Genomic DNA, 21,697 nt, shown 5'->3' with positions numbered 1-21,697 from the left:
TTAGAGGTTAAAGAGAAAAACCTGTTAGAAACCTATTTTAATTTATTAACAACAGATATGGTTTTAAATAATGATACAAATGTTAGAAGTCATTATTATATCTTAATTATCAACTATAAACACAAAGTTAGAGAAAATGCTTTATTTTTCAAGTGGCTGATTTGCAATATAATATCAACTAGAAGTTCTTTTTGTGCTGTTCAATTTGATTTTTGCAGACCTGGTTTTATGATCTTAAAGAAAACCCAACTTGTGTCATCTGCTTGTTTCTTACATTTATCTTCCTCTTTAGTTCAATACATGTCTGTTCAGATATGAAAAAAATTAGTTTGTTAAAAACATTTTATTGTTATGAGACTTTAAACCAATACACTTACTATAGAGAGAGTCTTTTGGCAGAGTGGGACTGGAATGTGTTTCTTAAACTTTTGTTTCCATGAAATGCTATTTTATTGTTCAACAGCATTATCTGACTTGTGAATTAAATGTTATTTTGTCATCTCCATGAATATTTTCTTCCTCCCCAAAAATACTGATATTGGTAGAGTGAAATGAGAGTTTAATAATTAGTCTTATTGCTGACTGCACTGTATTTTTAAAAATGTTTATTTCTTATTGCTGACTGCACTATATTTTTAAAAAAAATGTTTATTTCTTATTGCTGACTCCACTGTATTTTTAAAAAAGTTGTTTGTTTCTTATTTCTGACTGTACTGTATTTTTAAAAAAATGTTTGTTTCTTATTGCTGACTGTACTGTATCTTTAAAAATGTTCATTTCTTATTGCTGACTGTACCGTATTTTTAAAAATGTGCATTTCTTATTGCTGACTTTACTGTATTTTTAAAAAAGCTGTTTGTTTCTTATTGCTGACTGTACCATATTTTTAAAAAGTTTGTTTCTTATTGCTGACTGTATTGTATTTTTAAAAATGTTCATTTCTTATTGCTGACTGCACTGTATTTTTAAAAAAGATGTTTGTTTCTTATTGCTGACTTGACTGTATTGTATTTTTTGTTGTGTTTCAGTGGAACCAGATTATTAATGATTTTCGTTGTGGCATGCCTTTGAAGCGTCATCGTCACTATATGCGAGTTTACGAGAACTGTTTTACTGCTTCAGAAGCTGTAGATTGGCTTCTTGTTTATTTGAGACATAGTCCAAACTTTGGCCCTGGTGTTACAAGGTAATATGTAGTAATTTATCATGTTTTATGTTTAAATGTTTATCATCTCTTTCTCTCTCTCACTCACACACATGCATTATAAGCTCTTTGTGTACCTCCTTGTATAAGTTTGTAATGTGTATAATTGTGTGAAATTATTTTTTAAAAATGAATGTACCTGAATTTAATTTTAAGTCTTTTTACAGTTCCAATTAACATTAGGAAATACTGATGTAATATGGTACCATATAGTTGTAGCTCTTGCACTGAATAATATGAACTTCTTCAGATGAATCATATGTGATGTTTATGATTTAAAGAGATAAAAAGTAAAAGCTCTTCATGTTATTTTGACTAGCATGGTGCTTGTTTTTATCCACTAATCATGTCGACTTGTACATGTATTTATTATGTATTTCTAAAGTATACATAGTTTCATCATAAAAAAAATTAAAATACTGTTTTTTAACTATTATTTTCAACAAAACCACTTATGATAGTTAACTGAAAACCGTTTAGACAAACTGAACTAGTTAAAACAGGACATAACATCTCTCTTAATTAATTTCTGATACAATACTTTCCTCCTATCAGAAAATTAACTATTTCCATTCAGTGCTGCCCTTTATATGCATACTTTTTCTTTATGCATGTTACAAGCCACTTCCACTTAATGGAGTTTCAAGATTTCAACATGTCTTTCATGCATCACATCCTCACCAACAGGAGCATGACATGTTCACATGATGCATATGACTTTCTCTACATTCCTCTACCCAACATTTTTTCTCAGTCTAGGTGTGGGCATCCTGACAGTGGATTTAGCTTCTTTTATGTTACATGGGACAACCTTAATTCCTAGACACCATCCAGGCTCCTCTTGAGCCAGCTGAATCTGTGCAGTTCGATGAAGGCCTTGATCATCTATTTCTGCCTCCATAGTTTGCCATTACTTCTCATTCCAAGCCTAATTTGTCTTTATGAATTTTCTATTTCTGGTTTGTTATTTTTTAACCCTTTCATCTATTTCTTATTTATTTAGTCCTTCCTTATTGTATGAACAACCTTCCCAACTATTTTTGTTTTCCCCCCATTTCTCTAGTCAACTTTGTGGAGTCATTTTGATTACTCACTATTGGTCAGCTCAGCTTTGATTTCCAAGGTTACAGTGACTGCTTCTCTCTCTTCTCTGTCAACTTTGATCACATGTCCTGCATCTTCACACCTGGCTTTTGTCTTTTCTGTGGCAAGTTCCATCCATCCATCTTCTATAGAGGTGTACCAACACAAGTAGAAGATATTCCACAGTTGATCTACAACCAGGGGTTTCTCACTCATAAGCCAACTGTGGCTCATGAATCAGAATTGATCACCTGGTTTTTCAACTGTGGGTCTTTGGTTTCTTCACTTTCTATATACCATCCCATACCTTTTGTTTTTCTCAATATAATAGGGTTTTTACTTCCCTTATTCTCACCATGTTTATGTGTTTCTTCCAGATGTCACCCTCCCAGACATCCTGTCCTTCTGGATTTGGATGTTAAGGTGGTCCTACATTTCCTTATTTTACCTCACTTTGAACTACTTTCCTTGTGTTTCATCTTTCTTCTTTTCCTCCAAACATATTTCCTTCTTTTCTTAGCCTGTGGACATTAAAGGTTAGATTTGTTTGCCATTGATATTTCACATATCTTTTATCATCCTACCTGTATTCACCTTTCTTTTATTTCCCATCTTTACCCTTAACCAGAACTCAAGAGGCTTCTGTGTTTGGTGAAAACTTATGGGTAGGATATAGCCTATACTACTACTACATTCCAGAGAATGTGTTCCCAATTCTACCCCCCTGGCAATCCTTTTCCTTTTTTGATCTTTTGCCATTTACCATTACTAATTGGGACCATTTTTTGGTTCATTTGGCCTCTTCTTCCCTACCTTCTTCCTTCCAGAATTTGTTCCAGGTATTCTCCCATCAAATTTTACACCTCACTTTTTCCACTGCTTCTTGTTTTTGTTGTCCAGTGGATGAGACTCTGCAATCTAATACATGGACTACTCACAGTATGTTTATCTTCTACTACCTCCACCATATCATGTTTTCCTCTTCATTGGGGTTTCATTTACCACCCGTAGGCATTCTTCATATTTCAGTGCATCTCTAACTATAGGTTTTAATTCATACTTTCCTTTTTTCAGGGACCTTTATATACTGTTTATCATATGGATCTCATCCTTTGGTGAGTGGTGACTGGCAGGGTATTCCTTATTACTAAATCTACACTTTCCAGCATGATGACTTGTGCTTTATCTAACATGGCTTCACACACTTATTGTGGAAAAAGGGTGTTCCATAAGATTGCTTGATGGTGAATAATCTCACAATATTTTGCTTCAAAAACATTCTCGTCCCAGACCACACCACCTATAGATTGCATGGGTAAAGCAGAAGATGATTGCTGTCTATCTCTGTCCTGTGTATAGTGAGAAACTTGGTATGTTCAATTTTTCAAAATCTTTTTTGTGGTCACCAGTTGCTCTGTCTCCAGTGATGATCTCCATCTGAACTCTTTACTGTATTGTTGCCCTCATCTAGTGGAGAATGGGAGTCCTTGCCACTTGCAAGCTGCTGGAGTGGTTGATCATAGAGGCATTCTGTTGAATGTGTTCGATACGACAACCATTCAGTATTTGGTACCTCATGGAGGTTTTGATTGGAATAAACCAATCAACACAAGTTTGGGTTGTCTTATTTTCCTCCTTCAATTTCTTCTATCTGTGTTGTGTATTAGAGTAGTGGTGCATTAGATTGTTGTGGTTCTGTCCTTGACTGTCCCTTATTCTTTCTTATTATGCGGATGTTATTGCCATTCGGATGGTCTCGGCTTATGCCATGGTAGGGAGAGTTGGTTCCATGAGATAGACATCCTTTCAATACCAGATGTCAAAAGACTGATAGCTGAAATCTAATTCTTGTTTCATACCTGGAAATCAGAGTGGTTCTTAATCCCTGGTTCTTGGGAATGAGGTGAAGATGGTATAATCCTCACCCTACCCTCTCATAGATGTTGGTAACCCGCAAGGAGATTATGGATGTATTTGACTTACCAGATATGGGCTGCCATGTCCTAGCTGCTTTACATCCAGGGGTGCATCCTTATTTACCCAACATTCTCATTTTGGGACTGAGTTACAGTGTATTTCTATGGTTGAAATAACTAGCTTTTGTGCCACATTCTCTCCCACTCTGAACTACTACTCTCATTTTCCACCCTTACCTCTTACATATTCCATAAATGGATGAAGAGCACACCTATCTCAGAAATGGTGCAATTTCCCTCTTTTGATCACTGGATATAAATCTATCATTTTCAGGTGTAATCTTTGGACGCTTTCTGAGGGTACTTCTGAAATTCCCTCACACCAGTCTTTCCTCCTTTTGAATGTGGAATTATAGTTAATCTTGTATTTCCAATACTTAATTACCTCCTATCACACTTTTCACCCTTCATTTCCACTTTTATCTGGTGCTGACATCTGCTAAACTTTGAAGTGATAGTTTGGTAGGTGAGTGAAGAGGGTGTCAAGTGAGCATATCATCGTACTTTTATTAGTGAAAATGTAATGCATGTTTATTTGCAAGAGAGACATGTTTGAATCTTGTAGTTTTAATAGGGGAGTAGTATAAGGCTTATGACATGTTTGTAAAGAACAAGTTCACATATAGAGGGCAGCACTGAAAATTGGATAGCTAATCATGTGGGAAGAGGTAAGTTTCTATCATATACATTTTCAGTATGGGATAATTATAACTTTTTCTTCGCAGTTTTAGAGATCTGCCTAAAATTATTGCAGTAGGGGGCTGGCAGGGCTAAGTGGAACAAAACCAAAATGTCTTTTTGGGGGAGGACATCTAAAACTGCAAGATTTTAAAGAATTTCAATCTAAGTTTCTTTGGGAACTGTGATATCTGTTCAGTCTTTATGTATAAATTCATAGCACCTTTAACTTGTGCAGAGATTCAGTGATTTATTATTACTGTTATTTGAGCTCTTGATTAAAATTAAATGTGATGAAATCCTACTTTGTTAGAAGCTAATGCCATCTGCTTGGCAGACCCCTGAAAGTTACAATTTTTACAAAACATTTTTTCTTCATTTAATATCTATTTTATCCAAAATATTATTAGGCACAATGTTTTATTTAGGTACACCATAATAGGCATTAATAGAAACATATTTCTTTGGCTGAAGTACAGTCATTACATTTTTTTAAATAGGGGAAACAGTTAAAAAATTTTAGATGGCTTAATGAGGAAAGTTGAGCTGCACTAATCATCTCTGTATGTGCTTGATCATTTTGGCCAACCTTGTAACCACCACATAACCATGAAGCTGTACATACTACAACATAATATTGTAAAAGTATTTTCATAAATATGCTAGTAAAAATTACAAGTCTTTTGTCACAGAACTCAGATTTTTTTCAGTTCAGTATTTTTACTGAACATTTCTCTGTAAATTTATGAAGACAAAGTTCGATACAGACTAGTCTGAGTGCAATCTAAGTTTCATATTAAGGTTAAAAATGCTTTTTTGCATCTTATAGTTTTGACACTTTACCTACATAACATCTAACTCTTACTAAGTTTTTTCAGTGAACCTGTATTTTATCTTTTATTTTCTGTATCTTCAAACTACATGGGCTTAGTTCATTTGACCACCACAAAGAAAAATAATTCTGAATTGCCTTTTTTATTTCTAAAAAAACTGTGGATTATAAGAGAAAATTGTGATTCTTTAACCTAAACATTTTGAGGTTTGTAACAAAGTATATCTATTTTTATTTAGTTTTATTAATTTCCTGCTTTTTGATCTGTGTCTAACTACTAAACCCTAACAATAAACTAAAAATCACCTGGTGAATGCATAGTTGAGACTACAGTTTTGAATTGCAAAACACATGAGCCTCTTAAATGCATACCTCACTGAGAAATGTTTAATTATTTTCATGTATATTTTCTCACCTAACTTAATAAGTTTTTACTTTGTATATTTTAATCATTTTTATAAGAATGAATAAAATATGTGTAGAAGTAAATTTAATACATGTCTGAGAGTCTTGTATGAATTGTTTCAAGTGTTGCTGTTAATACTATGCTGAATTTTTTGTTATTCAAGCATTTGGTTCAGAACACAGAATAATAAGATGTACAAAGCATACAATGCCTTATAATATTATAATTTACTGTTTTTTTGTTAAGTTGTAAGTGCATTATAATAATTCCCTTCGTTGATCAAGTTGAATTAGGATAATTTTGAATCTTTAAATTAAACTTGAATGTTTTGCACAAGAATGAGCTAGAAAAGTAAAACCTTTTCATTCTAGTGATCAAAAACAATGATGTAGTTAACGTCAAGTGGGTCGGACTTTCTGATTTGTATTTAATAAAACAAGGTTAATGAGGATCATAAACTTAAATTATATCTCGGTAGTCTAACTCAGAATCTCAAATAGAGGTGGAAAGATCATTTAATATGTCCAATTCAGAAGAAACAAGTGATATGTGATATAGAAAAGTGAAGAGTGAGAATCGAGTATTTTGTTTTCAAATTAAGAAGTTAGAACTTGTTTAATATTATAATTTATTGAAATACAATGATAATAATGGAATTTAAATTTTCAGTATAACTTTGTGAATTTTGATCTAAGGTGCACATTTCTATTTACCCATATCCTGAGGTTTAAGCAGTTTCATATGCTGTTTGCAGGTATTACCAGGTTTTTGACTACATAACTTCAGAGCAAGATGCTAGTGTTATGTTGTTGTTTTTCTTTAAGCATATACTTCATTATAATCTTGATCAAGTGTAAGATTAACATTAAAATCTGTGTATATATATATATCTTACTATAAATGAATTTAGTGTATTATGTAGTTATGTATTTAACCAAAACTATGTGAAATGTGGTGCTATCTATTGAATGGTACTTTAAACAAAACTCCATAAGAAAAATCACATTTTGGGTATTCAAAGGTTCTGACAATTTGAAAAATAACTTTGGTATGTGCAACAACTATTTCTTTATAACAGAACACAATTTTAAATAAAAGTATTCTTACAACAGAAACATGATTCTCACTAGGATTACATGTAAGGGTTTGGTTGTATATTTACTGAACTAATTTTTGAACATAGTACTAAAACTTATTATTTTTTCAATAGAGGATAGAAGTTTTAATGCATAAAAAACATTACAGTTTATATCAGTAAAATTTTCAGCTTTATACTTTGAATCATTTTGATGTAATAAGTTACATATGTGCAAAGAGCACAATTCAAACAGTTCCTGTGCATCACTTCCCAGAAAAATTATTGTTTTTGAAAATGTTTATTTTATTTTTTTTTAGTTGTTTAAAATTAACTATGATTAAAAATTGGCAGCAAAAACAGATACCCATAGTAATGTATAATTATTACATCTTATCAGCAATTTTCATTTATAGATAACAACTAGGACTTAGGTAAATGTATCTTCTACTGTAAAAGAAAAAAAATTGAAAAACTACTTTCATTATTATAATATTTAGTTTTATTTAGAAAATTTGTGTTGAATATTTCATGTACTTTGCCATTAACATGCACATTAAAATATATACAGCAGTAATTTTACCTTTTTTTAAAACTTTTACGTGAAATCTAAGATGGTTGGTTACTAAAAACATATTCAAAGTCACTATGTTGTAGTGCCTGTTATGTGTCAAGAATTATAATTAGTAAACACTTAGTTTAACAATCAGTAATGTTTTAACAAAATTGTAAAGTATCAAGTTAAAGTGTTGCTGAATTCTGAATATATGGTCATTCAACTTCCTACCCCCAGTAAACTGTTTATGTTGCTTAAAGCAGTTTTTTCTTTCCATTAATTTTATAAGACAACAGACTGTTCAGCTGCTTCAGAAGTTTCTTAAAACTTGTGTTATTGAAGATGTGAAAGGTTCTAAAGTCAGTCAAAAAGATGATTTTCAAGACAATGGGAAACTATATAAGTGAGTATTTGCCTTATTTATTTTTTTTTACGTGTATGTGTGAATGCTGTTTTATGTTACCCAGTTTGATAATCTATGATATATGTTACCTGTTGAATTCAACCTTATTCATGACTGTAGGTATTTTTCATTAATTTAACAGTTTATGTAAAAAGCATACATACGTTTAGACCTAGGAATTGAAAATATTAATTATTAAGAGAGAAAAATCATGGGTTGTTGAGAATTCTTTCACATCTTTGCGGGTTTCTGACTCCAGTGCTGTTGTGGGTTTTTCAAAAGATTCACAATAACACTGGTAGAAATTTAGATTGTAGTTATTTTACCATTATAAAAAATTGTAAGAAATAAATAAAATAAATAAAACAAGTACAACCAGATTTCTTTTCTCAACAATGACATATTCTTTGTAGTTCAATATTTTGTGTATAACTAACTCTAATTATAATATAGTTAGCCTGTTTCCTGAGCTTACAAAATAGCATATTTATGGCATGAATTTTTTACAAGAAAAATTGATTGAAAACTATATATTATTTTAATTTCAAGATGGTATGAATTTAAAAATGGCAAAGGTTATTTATTAACATAATGAACCAAAACTCTGAGAAGTTAATTTAGAAACAAATTCAGGTGGGACTGGTTTGAGAAAGAATTAGAAACTTTGGATAAATCACAAAATGTGAAATCAAAATAAAGAAGTTTGTTTAAAAAACAAAAGATGATATGCTAGGAAGAGCTTTATGTAAGCTATCCAACAAACTTATAAACTGCACTTCATTTAACACATAAAGCTACCAAAAAGTGCACAGAATCTGTCAAGTGACTAATCAAGTTTAGCTAATTTGATACAAGAGAAAATCATATCTACCTAATATATGTGAAAGACAGGAGAATGCACCAGAGAGCTTTTTGTTTTTAAACTTTTTATAGAAAAACATGCTTTCTAGTATACTGCACATTTTTGATGCCCAACATTGCATTCAAAATATTTTGCATTCGTTTGTCCATTTGTTTTGTCCTTTTGTTTGACTGTTAAATAACAAAGGAAAGAAATTGTGAAACAACTCATTGCCATTAATTGTGGCTTGATTTAAGTATATATTAAATCTTAAATTGTGTTTGTTTTAGGAAGTAATCACTTGCATACTGAAAACAAATTTAGAAACTGTGAAGAATTTAATGTGATTGAAAGTTATCCTGGAGAAAATTTTATGATCCCATCAAACTTGTATTGTTTATTATAATATAATCTAGATTTCTTTTTTCTCATCTTTATGTAGCACAAAAAAATTATTAACCTATGATGTTGATATAATATTTTGTAAGAACTTCAGAATAATCAGCCAATGAAAATAGTGTAAGTTTCTGTTCTTACTATATATTGAATCATCAGTGTAATAAAATAGAACTTTTAAGTCACACATTTGAGATAATTTAACAGAAATGTTTTATCCAATCATCTTTTGCCGGTAAATGTTTTTTCTTTTCAGGTTTGTCTATCACTCACCTTCAAAAAAGCATTCTTACAGATTGTTTCATAGAACTCCTCTGTCTACAAGAAACTGCAATGAACAACATGAAAAAGAAACATTCAAAATGGCAACATATATTCCAAACTTTTGGCATTCACCTCAAAGGGAGAATTATGAAAACTTCAGTATTGTCTCAAATATGGTAAAGAAACAGAAACCACCAAGCTGTGAACAGGAGAAGGTCAAGAACCAGTTGCCAGAATGCTGTTTTGTTGCTAGGTCATTATCAATGCAAGAAATCGAAAGAGTGTGGGCAACATTAACTCTAGAAAGGTAGTAACTTTTTAACATTCAAATTTCTGATGAAAAGTCATTAGGTTTATGCTGTCTCTGCATGAGTAATACTGTAGTACAAAAAATTAGTGAAATTAAACCTGAATGGTATTTTAAAGTGTATTTATTTTTTTAAATAAAAACACATTGTGTAAGACTGTAAAGCACATTTCACTCTTCTTGTACTAACATTTTTAGTTACACTACTACTTTTAAATACACATGAATTTCTCATCTACCAACAAGCTTGGTAGTTTTTCGAGTTACTAACAGCCATTATTAACCACTTTATATAACCAGTTCGTCTGTTCAGATTTTAAGTTTTACTAGGCCTGTTTTGTTGCATATGATATATTTTTATGTGGGTGTATATAAGATGATTATTTTTTCATCATAAGAAAAAGGTTATCACTGAGGATACATGTAACAAAGCATCTATTTATCCTTCAGTCCACCTTCTTGCTACTTTTATGGAAACAGGTGCAAATAAACTTCTGAATGTTTTAATGCATGAAATTTATCTTTTATGCCTAGGATTTTTGCAACCATGAAAGACTTTCACAAACAAATTTTTAAAGGTTTTAAATACACACATAAACACATACAGTACATATACATATATACAGGGTGTTTGAAAGAAATGTTAACACTTGTATGGGACTATCATTTTTCATGGAAAAGGAATAGCTAATACACTGTAACATGATAACAAATGTGTGTAAATAGCTTCAGCAAATCCAAGAGTCTTTGCTTGTTCACCATCATTGTCAACACATGCCTGGAATCGTCTTCAGATGGTTTCTAGAGCCCAGAGGCACATTTCTCTTGGTATTGTGACAGTCGCATTTTCAATTTTCTCTCTGAGGTCTTGCACGTTGCATTGCTTGGTAACATAAACACATTTCTTTACGTTATGCTGCAGCCAAAAATCACAAGGCGTGAGATCTAAAGAACATGCTGGCCATTTCACAGGCCCTCTTTTGCAAGTACATATTTGCTCAAATTTTCTGTTAAGATGAGTGCAAACATTCGAAGTATAGTGAGGTAAAGCACCATTCAGTTTTACTCTAAGGTCAGTCTTGTTGCTATTTTGGTCAACTGCAAGAGAAAGAAAAAAATCTTAGAAGTGTTAACATTTTTTCAAAGCACTGTGTATATATATTACTTTTCATGAAAGTTTTAGTAGAAGTAGCATTTACCAGCTCTGCAACCTCCAGTTTTTGAGGGTTCATAAAAGTTTGAAATAAGTTAAAATTACAGCTATCTTCACATTTAAGTTAACTAATGTGTGTTTTACTAATGGATGATTTCTTAGTTCATAACTTTCTGCATAGTTTAGTGTACTACATCTGGTGGGATGTTTGTAATTGTAAAGAAAACTGGGACATAAAAATTTAGACTCGTGTACAAACTTGGAATCAGATAAATGGAAGACAGTGTAATGATTAAAGGGTCGTGAATGTACTCCTGACAATCTTTTGATCCAGTTTCTGGTTTATACATGTACAAGTAGTAATACAATGACACAGCAACTGATTATTGAGTATGACGATGAGTCAGATGTCTTACACTATTGAATTATTTAATGTAACAAGAATTATTTTTAGGAAGAGAATTTTGATTTTCAATATGTTTTCATCCTCTGAGTTTTTCGTTTTTTTCTATTGAATATCTCTATTATGTGTAATCTCAAAATACTGCTTTACATTTTCTTAATCTTTGCATCTAGTAATTAGTTGATATTGCTTCTTAGCCTTCCATATGTGAGGTGTATGTACAGTATTAGGAATAATATTGGAAACAGAGAATAAAATGGTATAATCTACAAACATTGTAAGATTGTTTGCTCTCTACTGTGCAAAAATCAACTGCTTCAGTATATAGACGTATGTTGATTACACTGTGAGTGGCTGTCGTACTAATCCCATCAGTAGTGTGCAGGTGAATTCCTTTATGGCTTTTAGAATAGAAATCAAATTTTGACTTGTGACAACTTTTCTGAGTAACAGCTTAAGCTGATGTTATATGTTTCATCAAGTTTTGTATGTATTTGGAAGCAGATAGAATTAATACTGTTGGTAATAGGAGCTGCTTGGAAAGAACATCCAGTCTCTTTAAAAATTAGGTTAAGTAAATCAAGGTAGATTATTTATGTAATTCATGACAATCCAGTGAAGAGTTCTCTATTGACCTTGTATGGGTTAGAATGTTACCTCTAGAACAGTGAGATATGCATTAGCAAGAAGTTGCTACATTGGTTCTGTTGTTGTTCAGAAACCTCTACTGACAAGAGATGACCAAACAAATAAGCTGAAATGGGCAACACATTTTCAACAACTAGATGACTTAAGGTGGTGGAAAGTGCTATGTACACATTAGTACAAATTCAAATTGTTTGTCAACATTTACACAGACCTCTGATGATTTTATATTGTCTTGAAATTGTTGTATGTTCTAGTGTAATTCTTGTATGTTGAAACTGAAAATGACATCCATTTTTCTCTGTCGTGGAAAGATTTCACTCAAATTCATATGTAATTTTACATAAGTGAATTATTTTTACTGAAATCAGGTCACATTTTGTTATGCTTAAAATGTCAACAACTACTCACTATAGATTTCTCTAGACCAATCGTGACATGAACTAATTTAATCTATAATGTGATATATATAAAAATGACCATTATTTTTCAAATTCACACAGCTGAATTATGGAAAATCCATTATTAAGATCTGAACAACTTTTGTGAATTTTAAATTTGTTGGCCTGTGTTATTGATAGTTATTAAATGGTAGAAAGAATTGCATTATCATGATGACAACAGCAACAGGGAAGCATATTGAGCAACCAATAGAAGTATGGTTTGGTATGCACAAAACTTTATTATAAGTATTATTAAAGCTATATGGGCTGGTATGGAAATGAATAAAATCAAACAGCAACCATACAACTTGGTGACTGAAGTGTGGTAACTAACAGAACAGTTGGAACAACATAAGCATAGTGTTATAGTTACAGAAAATAGACCAGTTTTCCATTGACACAGATGTACAGAATCCCAAAATAAAACTATCAGGTAATGTCATTAGTAAGTAATGTTATTTCTAACACAAAGATTTAAAAGGAGAAACAAGTACTCAAATAACATCTGCAATCACTTTCAGTAAAAGTCTGCCAACATTTCAAAATATTTTCAAGACCACACTTATAAAAATCAGGTGGTTTTGAGACAAGAAAGGTACAAAGGCTATTTTTTTTAAACTCATCCATAGATGATGTTGCAAGTTTCTGAAAAGATGGTAATCTGAAGAAGCAATGTCAAGAGAATATGGGAGATGAGGAAGTTTCTCCCAGTCAAGCTCTTTAATTTTTCTGGAAGTGATCCTAGTGGAACGAAGATGAGTATTGTCATGGTGGAAAACAACTTCTTTCCAATTTACCAAAGCAAGTCTCTTGTTTATTTGTTTGTTTTTTTGAGTGCAGCATTCAGTGGATCCTCTTGCTGATGATATCTTTCAGCAGTGATTGTCTGGTTTGGTTGTAACAATTTAAAATGTATTACACCACCTTTATCCCCCCAAACACTAAGCAAAACCTTCTAAGGGTGCAGGTTCACTTTTGGTTGTGGTGTAGCTGGTTCTCTGGCACTAACCCACTTTCAGCTGTACTTAATATTTTGATGTTTTTCATCACCAATCATTGGGCAGCTCAAAAACAAAGGTTGAAGTTCACAAGAGTGAAGAGATGTGCAGATATATACTTGTTCTCTCAAATCATCAGCTGACAACTCATGTGGTACCCATTTTCCCAACTTTGAAACTCTACCAAGTTGTTGCAAATGTCGATGGAGAGTGGAAGGAGATGAATTGAGCTTCTGGGCAAATTTTTCAACAATTACAACACAATCCTCCTTATTTGTTGCTACAAGCAGGCCATTATCAAACTCAACAAGGTGCCCAGTGCAAGCTGCATCTGTCATACTGCAGTCACCAGTTATAGTTACTGAACTATCTTTGACACTTCCTCACTGTCAAAATGTCATTGTTGTACTCTCTTGAATGCTTCATGTAGCTCTGATAGCACGTTTTCCTTTTGTGAACTTGTAAAACATTATATGCCTTATGTGCTCTTCTGACACCTCCATGATAACTGGGACTCTAAAATATATAAAATAAAAATTTGACTTGCACTTAATGCTATTAAGTCACTCCATATAAGTTATATGACTTTGAGAATAACTTCATTTAGCCGAGAAATATGCATTCAAACCTGTCCTATCCCAAAAAACAACAATACTTATGGGATAACCTAATGCATCATTATGCTTATAAATAATTATCTATCAGTTTTATATTACATTAGTTTACTATGATTTCACACACAAGTAAAAAAAAAAAATCTTCTTCTTTGTTTAAGGTAAATACAAAACACCAGCACATTGTACATCTTTTGGCTTTTCTTTTTAACTTTCCTTAATGTTGTATTGTACTAATGAAAAATTGACCAATTATTTGCATTAACTCATTATGTTTCCATAATTATTTCTAATGTTATAAGTGTTTTCTTATCTTTAAATTTTGCTGAAGTAGTTATGTTTAAATGTTTTACCCTCATTCATTTTATGAAAATGTTTTTTCAGGTTGCAGGATTTAATACCAGAACATGATTTAAATGATTTTCTCAATGTTCAAGAAATTAGTGGAAGGATTATTATGCATAACATGTGTCGGATAAGTCGTAATGGAGTTGTTGTCTTAACAGATAAAACAGGTGAGAGTGACAGATGTACTTTTCAGTTTTACATTAGTTAGCCAATGTTTCATTGTTTGGTGGAAATAAGTTAATATATTAATGGTATACAAGTACAGTTTTTGACTTTTCTGTGGTGACATAAAAATATATTGTAGTATTGGATAAGGCTTGTTTTTCCTCATTAGGATCACAAATGAATTATTTTACAAACACTTAGTGCTCCATATTACAAGGAAAACATTTTTGATCACAAAATTCCATCTCTTGCATGGTGTAGGCCTGGCATGCCTGGAGTTTCTGGTGCTTGACTTACAATCAGAAGGTTGCAGGTTTGAAACCCTGTGATAAAAAATGATTGCCCTTTCAGTTCAGTCACATAAATGTTATGATTAGTCCTGTTATTTATAGATGAAAAACTAACCGAAAAGTTTGTGGTGGGTGAGGTTGACTCTGCCTTCCTTCTACTGTATTACTGCTATTTAAATTAGGGATGCTAACATTGTAACCTGTATGTAGCTTTGCAAAAAATTCCAAACAAACTGAAAATATGGTGAGATTCAATCTTAGTTTGGTAGTTTGCAATAAGATTTATAATAGAACTAATAATGAAATGTTTATACAGAAAGTTTTATCCATAACTAACCTCTCTTTAATTTTCCATAGAAATTTTAGTTTTGACATTGTCAATGAATGTGTCCTTATCACCATTTTTTTCCCTCTTTCTCTCTTAATTGTAGATACATTCAGATGAGATTTTTGGGCACTTGAAATTAACTTCTGATCAAAGCAATGTAGCTTGCAGGGCTAAAAATCACTCCAGTAATGAGCATAGTTAAATAAATATACTATTATTACATTCTTACTTGTGACGACTATACTTCATTGTTTTGTCAGCTGGATTCCCTCATTTTAGTAATTTGTTTATCCATATTTGACGTCTTTTTGTATAACTTAATGGTGTTTTTCACAGGTATTTCTTTATCTTATCTGGTCATTTGATCTAATAATTGATCTCTCGTAGATCCTCTTCCAATACCACAAAAATTGTACCACTTGTAACTGTTTCTGTGAAAGTGACTCGAAATGAGTTTCTCACTTATAGCTAGCACCTGGCATCAGAGCACTGAAAACCCCTGACGCATCACATGGACTACATTATCTGTTCTCTATTAACAGTGAAACTATTCAAGTTGCTATTGTTTTTCTCTATTATACAGTTAGAAGGTTTAAGAAACATTTCTTGTTCATTAGTTAGATATGCAAGTTCGTTACTACGTGGAAGATGTATACAGTTGATGGCTTGATATGTTCCTTTTGTTCAGAAATATAATTCAAAATATTTATTCTTCACAGGAGCTGACTAAATGTAATTATGTTTCTTCAGTTATTTATGCATCGTTAGTATTTAAGCTGTTATTGCTTTCAAAAATAAAAACTTGATAGCATTTTTTTTCAAGGAGAACAATGGCTCCACTTAATGGTAAGTATATTTTTTAGGAAGTGTTTTGATAGATATATGTAGTAAAAATGTATTAGTTTTCTAGTAAAAGTGTTAGTGAATGCTTATAAAGAAATATGTTAATATATATAAGATAGAGTGCATTCCCTCTGGTAATTAAAAATGACTTAGAACTTTCCCTTACACCACTAAATACCTAAAGAAAGGTTTTTATGTCAAGCAATACAGTTTTTACTTTCTTTTCTAAATTCTGTTATTGATGAGAAATAGTGGCTGAAATTGATAAAATATTCGCCTCCAGTGTTATGCCTGTAAAATCTTTTTGTTTTTCTTAATTTTCACTAATTTTAGCATCTTTAGAAAGAGACAGAATTTATCTACTGCACTAAAATCCAGCAACACAGATGTTCAATAATAACAGAATTAGAATTATTAAGAATTTCACAACCAATAGTTTAGTTAATTTTGATAATTGACCAATGTGTTGAAATGAGTTTTGTTTTTGCCCAGATGACCTGCCTTACTGGGTGATGTCTGCGATGAAGTGTTTAGCAAATTGTAAGTACCTATTTTAATACTTCAGATAGTTTATAAATGCAGTAAGTATAATATAAGCATGATTAAGTAAGAGAATTCTCATTCTGGTTAGTAAAAATTGTATTATATTTGGGGCTGGGCCTGACTGTGAATCTGAAGGTCCACAGTTTTAATCCCTTTGTTACAAAGTAATGCCCTGCACTTTTGGGATCATGGGTGCCTTACAAGTGTAATGGTTGGATCTCACTATTTAATTTAAAGGATCTTGTCCAAGAAGCAGTAATGGATATTGTTATCCATCTTCCTGTATGCTATTTTATCACTTGAATATTAGATATTTCTAGTACAGATGGCATTTTAGTAGCTTTAAACAAAAATCTGAAAGAAACAAATGTGCTGTTCTCCCTGGAACAAATTATCATCACTCCTTATTAGACAGTAATAGATTTAAACTGAAACTAAATGAACATTTTACTATCACTGAACAGTATCTCTTTCATTTAATAGTGTACAAAATTTGAAAACAATCCTATTTTTGTGCCAAGGTCTTCACCTCCGAAAAAGAGAGCAAATATTATTCATCTTAAAACCTTCAAACAACATGCTTTATTTGAACTAGATCCTAGGCAGAATACCTTTTATAAGTCAGATATTTAAATGATGAACCCGTTTTAATACGCATTATAATCCTGAGTAACCAGGCTTTGCATTAAGAAAATTGAATATTTCGGAAAGACTGTACGTTTTTGCAAAATACTTAGATCACAATGTACAATATACAGGTAAAAAATGCAATTTGAGAAGATTCATTGCATGAAGAAAATCCGTAAAAATGTAGAATACTTCATTCAGAGTTGGTATTTATATAAAGCAAATAAACTTATGATTAAAGCATATAATAATCTACAGAAAGTATAATTATCTTAAATATTTTTATAGCTTAAAAACCAGAACCAGAGAAGCAATCATTGTTTATTTTATTTTATTTCAAAAAATTTGGCAAAAAAATTATCTTACATTGCTTAATCAAAAAGTTGGCATGCAACATGTATATTTTGTTACTTATTTAATACTAGCTAACATACTTAACAGAAAATACATAGGGATCTTGAAGGGTTCTTAAGGTATACACCACCTCAATCACAATTAGTCAAGAGATTTGCCATTATAAGCAGATGTATCACACATGCATGCATGTACACACACAGACTTTTGTAAAATAATAGTTTATACTCTGTGGTTGTAGAGGTACACTTGGTCAAAACAATGAATATTTATAAATGTATAATATTGTTACAGTAAGAAACAAGTATGCATTTATTGTTATTATTAAATACTCTTTAGTGAAATAGTAGGGTGTTTTTAAAAAAAATTGAACCATATGTGTTGAACATTGAGAAGTTGAGGTAGGGTGGGGACTTGTTAATTTTCTTTTTGATGTATGTCATCTAACATTTAGGGTAATGACTGTTTAATTTTTTTTTATAGTTTTTACTTTGCTTTGTTGGAGTCTTGAATTAAAAACTGTTGCCAGAGAACTTTGTTCTTTGACTTTAATGTTGATCTATCTACATATTTATAAGTTTTATAACAAAAAATGTTTATTCATATTTACTATTTAATAAATAATACAATGAATGTCCTTTAAGATATTTTAAGAATTTTATTTATTTTTTCCTCCTAGGGCCACATGCATCTGGGAGCAGCAGTTGTCTTCCAAATTACCCTGGGTTCGAGCTGGACGTGTTCAGAGTTGTTAGAGATTACTTCAATAACTTAGGAGTGCCTCTTATTCCATTTACTTTATATGACATTTTTGTTGTGATATTCAGTAAGTTAATAAATAAAGTAATTAAATCATTTGGTTTAGTCTTGTTGCTTGTTTCAATATAGAATCTTTTATAACTTGAAGCGTATCCTAGGTTTTCATGAAGTTTTTTGCTCTTCATTTTAAAAGTCGTCAATTCATGGTTTGTGTCTCCTCATTAGTATGAGGTTGAAAAAATCTTGTGTACTTGTAAGTTTTGAAAATTCCTTTGTGCAAGATCTTGACAATTGTTTTATCACAACTGCTTTTTTGTAACATGTAAATGCTTTGAAAGATATTGTAGCTCTGAAAGTAGTAATTATTTTATTTCTTGACTTTAGTGTTGGCCTGTTTATTTTCAATGTTTCACTGTTGTATTTTTTTTTCTTTAGAGACAGTCTTTTCACAAGATAAAAAAAATGATTATCCATCATAGTTTTTCACGTGTTTAATCTTTTATTTGACATTTTACTATTTATTTACTTTTAATTATGTCATATTCATCAGTTTCTAATTGTTTAAATGACTTTTTTCTTACTTTGATTTATTAAAATTTAGTATGTTTTTTTTGTGTTTTTTTCATATACATATTTTTGTATATATGAGTATCTATTTCAATGGCAACCTGCAGCTGGCATACACTATGAATTAAGTTGTTGAAATATTTTGCTGGATGATGCTGTAATATATGTCTTTTCACCAATTATGCCTACATGTTTTATTTCTTCAATTTTCGTCCTGTGGTACTTTCCATAATTTATACCCCCAGCAGGGTTAGGTGGTTAAGGCACTTGACTTATAATCTGAGGGTTGCAGGTTTGAATTCCCATTACACCAAACATGCTTGCTCTTTCAGCTGTGGGTGCATTATTATGTGATGGTCAATTCCACTATTCATTGGTAAAAGAGTAGCCCAAGAGTTGGCAGTGGGTGGTGATGACTAGCTACCTTCCCTCTAGTCTTTAACTGTTAAATTAGGACAGCTAGTGGAGATGGCCCTCACGTAGCTTTGTGCAAAATTCAAAACATGCAACAATCCATAATTTATATAACAATCTCTCATAAAATCATATATTAATAAGAATGAAAGCAGTGTTGTACTCATGCTTAGATCAATTAATGTTATGTACAAAAATTTCATAATGTGCTGTATTTTCATAAGGATTTAATTTAGCTTAATCATTGCATTTAAAATCATCACATCTAGAAAACTTCAGAAATGCTTCATTACTGCATCATTTTACTTTACATTTACATACTAACTTCTCCATGTCTTTGGCCAGGTCATGGGGCTTGTCCAGCAACACAGATCTCAGAAATAGTGCCCAATGTTGTCTTTTGGTCTATTCAAAACAAGTCAAACTTTTTTGGAACAACTTCTTTTCAAAGTTCACATTAATATGCCAGGTTGGTGTGGGTGGGTGGTGTTAACATTTATTTATTTATTAAATGATGTTAGATAATAAAAGGAAGCACAGGCTATTCTATCTGCATTTTGTTATCTTCATCTATCTTTTGATTATTCATATATTAAATGCATAATTTTTGTTACTTTAAAAAAGAGCCACAACTGTTTATCCCAAGTAAAGAATCTTAAAAAAAATATTATGATAGTGAGAGCTTTTTATGCACTTTAAAGAATGTCATCAGAACTTCAGTTAAGTACCTATTAATGACAGTTAAATGTAAATAATGCATTTTTGTTACTGACCAAACAAATTTATTTCATAAATCTAGAATAAATGAATGCATCAAATGTCAAAGGTGTTTATGATTTAAATATGAAACAAGTGAAGCAATAAAACATGTAGTGTTGTTAAAAAAGATTGATGAAACTACTTCAATAATAAGTAGGCATGAATGAAAAAAATGGCATTTTAGGTTACCTTACTGCTGTTCTTCAAACTTTAAAGCAGACAGTTGAATGATAAAAGGAATGAGTTACAATCCATATTCTTATGCAATTTGACCTTTCATCAGTGTGCTGTTAGATCTCAAGAAGGGTATTCATTTTAGAGTCAATTGAGAAAAACAAATTTTATTGGTGTGCCATCCTTACTAGTTAAAAATTGCCATACTAGTACATATTAGATAGTTAATCCTTTATTTAAGTTTGCATAGCACTTGTTTTGCAGTTCTGCTGTTTATTTTTTTTTTTACTTTTGATATTTAAATGTAAATAGTTGAATAAAGTAAATGTGTAACTTACATATGTGTAATTATTTTTTATAACAACAGTGGTGTAATTGGCAACTTATCTTAGACCAAACTAAAATGCTGTTTGAAAAGATCTTGTGATGTATGATTTGTGCTGTGTGAAAAATCTATTTTAAATGAATCTTAAAAGAATATCACTGATTGAGAATTTGCTTGGAACAAAAATGTAATAATCTACATGTGGTTCATAATGTGTCCCTTGCATTTTCCATTGTGACTGACAGTGTTATGTGCCTTGTAAGTTATTATTAAGCTAAATTATTTCTGATACTTGAATTATATTTTAAAGATGTTTATGTGTGGTATACACTGTATTCAATAATTTCTTTTTTTTCTCTTTTAGAAGAGTCAGAATTCCTTCATGAACCAAAACAACAATCTTCCATAGTACCACTAGGAGGTGGAAGCTTTCAGTCTGGTGGATTGTCCTCATTTAGCTCAATTGAAAATTTGCTGCACCACTTGACATTAAATCAGCTGGGATCCAATTATGAAAATGAACAGAAAACCTCTACTCCCATTACTCAAACAAATACTTTAAATGTGGTAGAACACGAGAATGCAAATCAAGTGGTCTACAAAAATGCAGATAATCTTGAACCTTGTGGAAATTATGTGGGGATTAGGCAGCCCGACAGTAACTTATCATCACAGGTGTATTTTGAAACTGCTTTTAGCACAGCAACTCCAGTTACTCGAGTGGTTTCTCACAAGGCCCTAACTCAGCAATATGGCTCACAGTCGAGCATTCACACAATGGGAAGTCAATCCACCAATCACCCAGATACTCAAAGTACAATTAGTGCTTGCAGTTACATACCAGAAAATATAAGCATTGGTCCCAAGAGAGTATTTTTCTCCTGTATGGCAGACAAAGCCATTTATAACACATTCAGCTTTTGA

General features: G+C 31.5%; 1 protein-coding gene across 1 annotated transcript in view; it reads left to right on the top strand.

Annotated features, from left to right (window-relative positions):
* Positions 1–21,697, top strand: part of LOC143245093 (DEP domain-containing protein 1A-like) — a 54,720-nt gene that overhangs the window by 13,554 nt on the left and 19,469 nt on the right. The window contains 7 exon segments of the mRNA XM_076490967.1: positions 1,029–1,186; positions 8,100–8,213; positions 9,707–10,021; positions 14,662–14,792; positions 16,744–16,791; positions 18,455–18,601; positions 21,138–21,696. Coding sequence (XP_076347082.1) covers positions 1,029–1,186; positions 8,100–8,213; positions 9,707–10,021; positions 14,662–14,792; positions 16,744–16,791; positions 18,455–18,601; positions 21,138–21,696 — 1,472 coding nt within the window.

The sequence above is a fragment of the Tachypleus tridentatus genome, chromosome 2, assembly GCF_004210375.1.
Source record: "Tachypleus tridentatus isolate NWPU-2018 chromosome 2, ASM421037v1, whole genome shotgun sequence".
Classification (NCBI taxonomy): Eukaryota; Metazoa; Arthropoda; class Merostomata; order Xiphosura; family Limulidae; genus Tachypleus; species Tachypleus tridentatus.
This window is presented reverse-complemented; position numbering and strand designations above follow the sequence as displayed.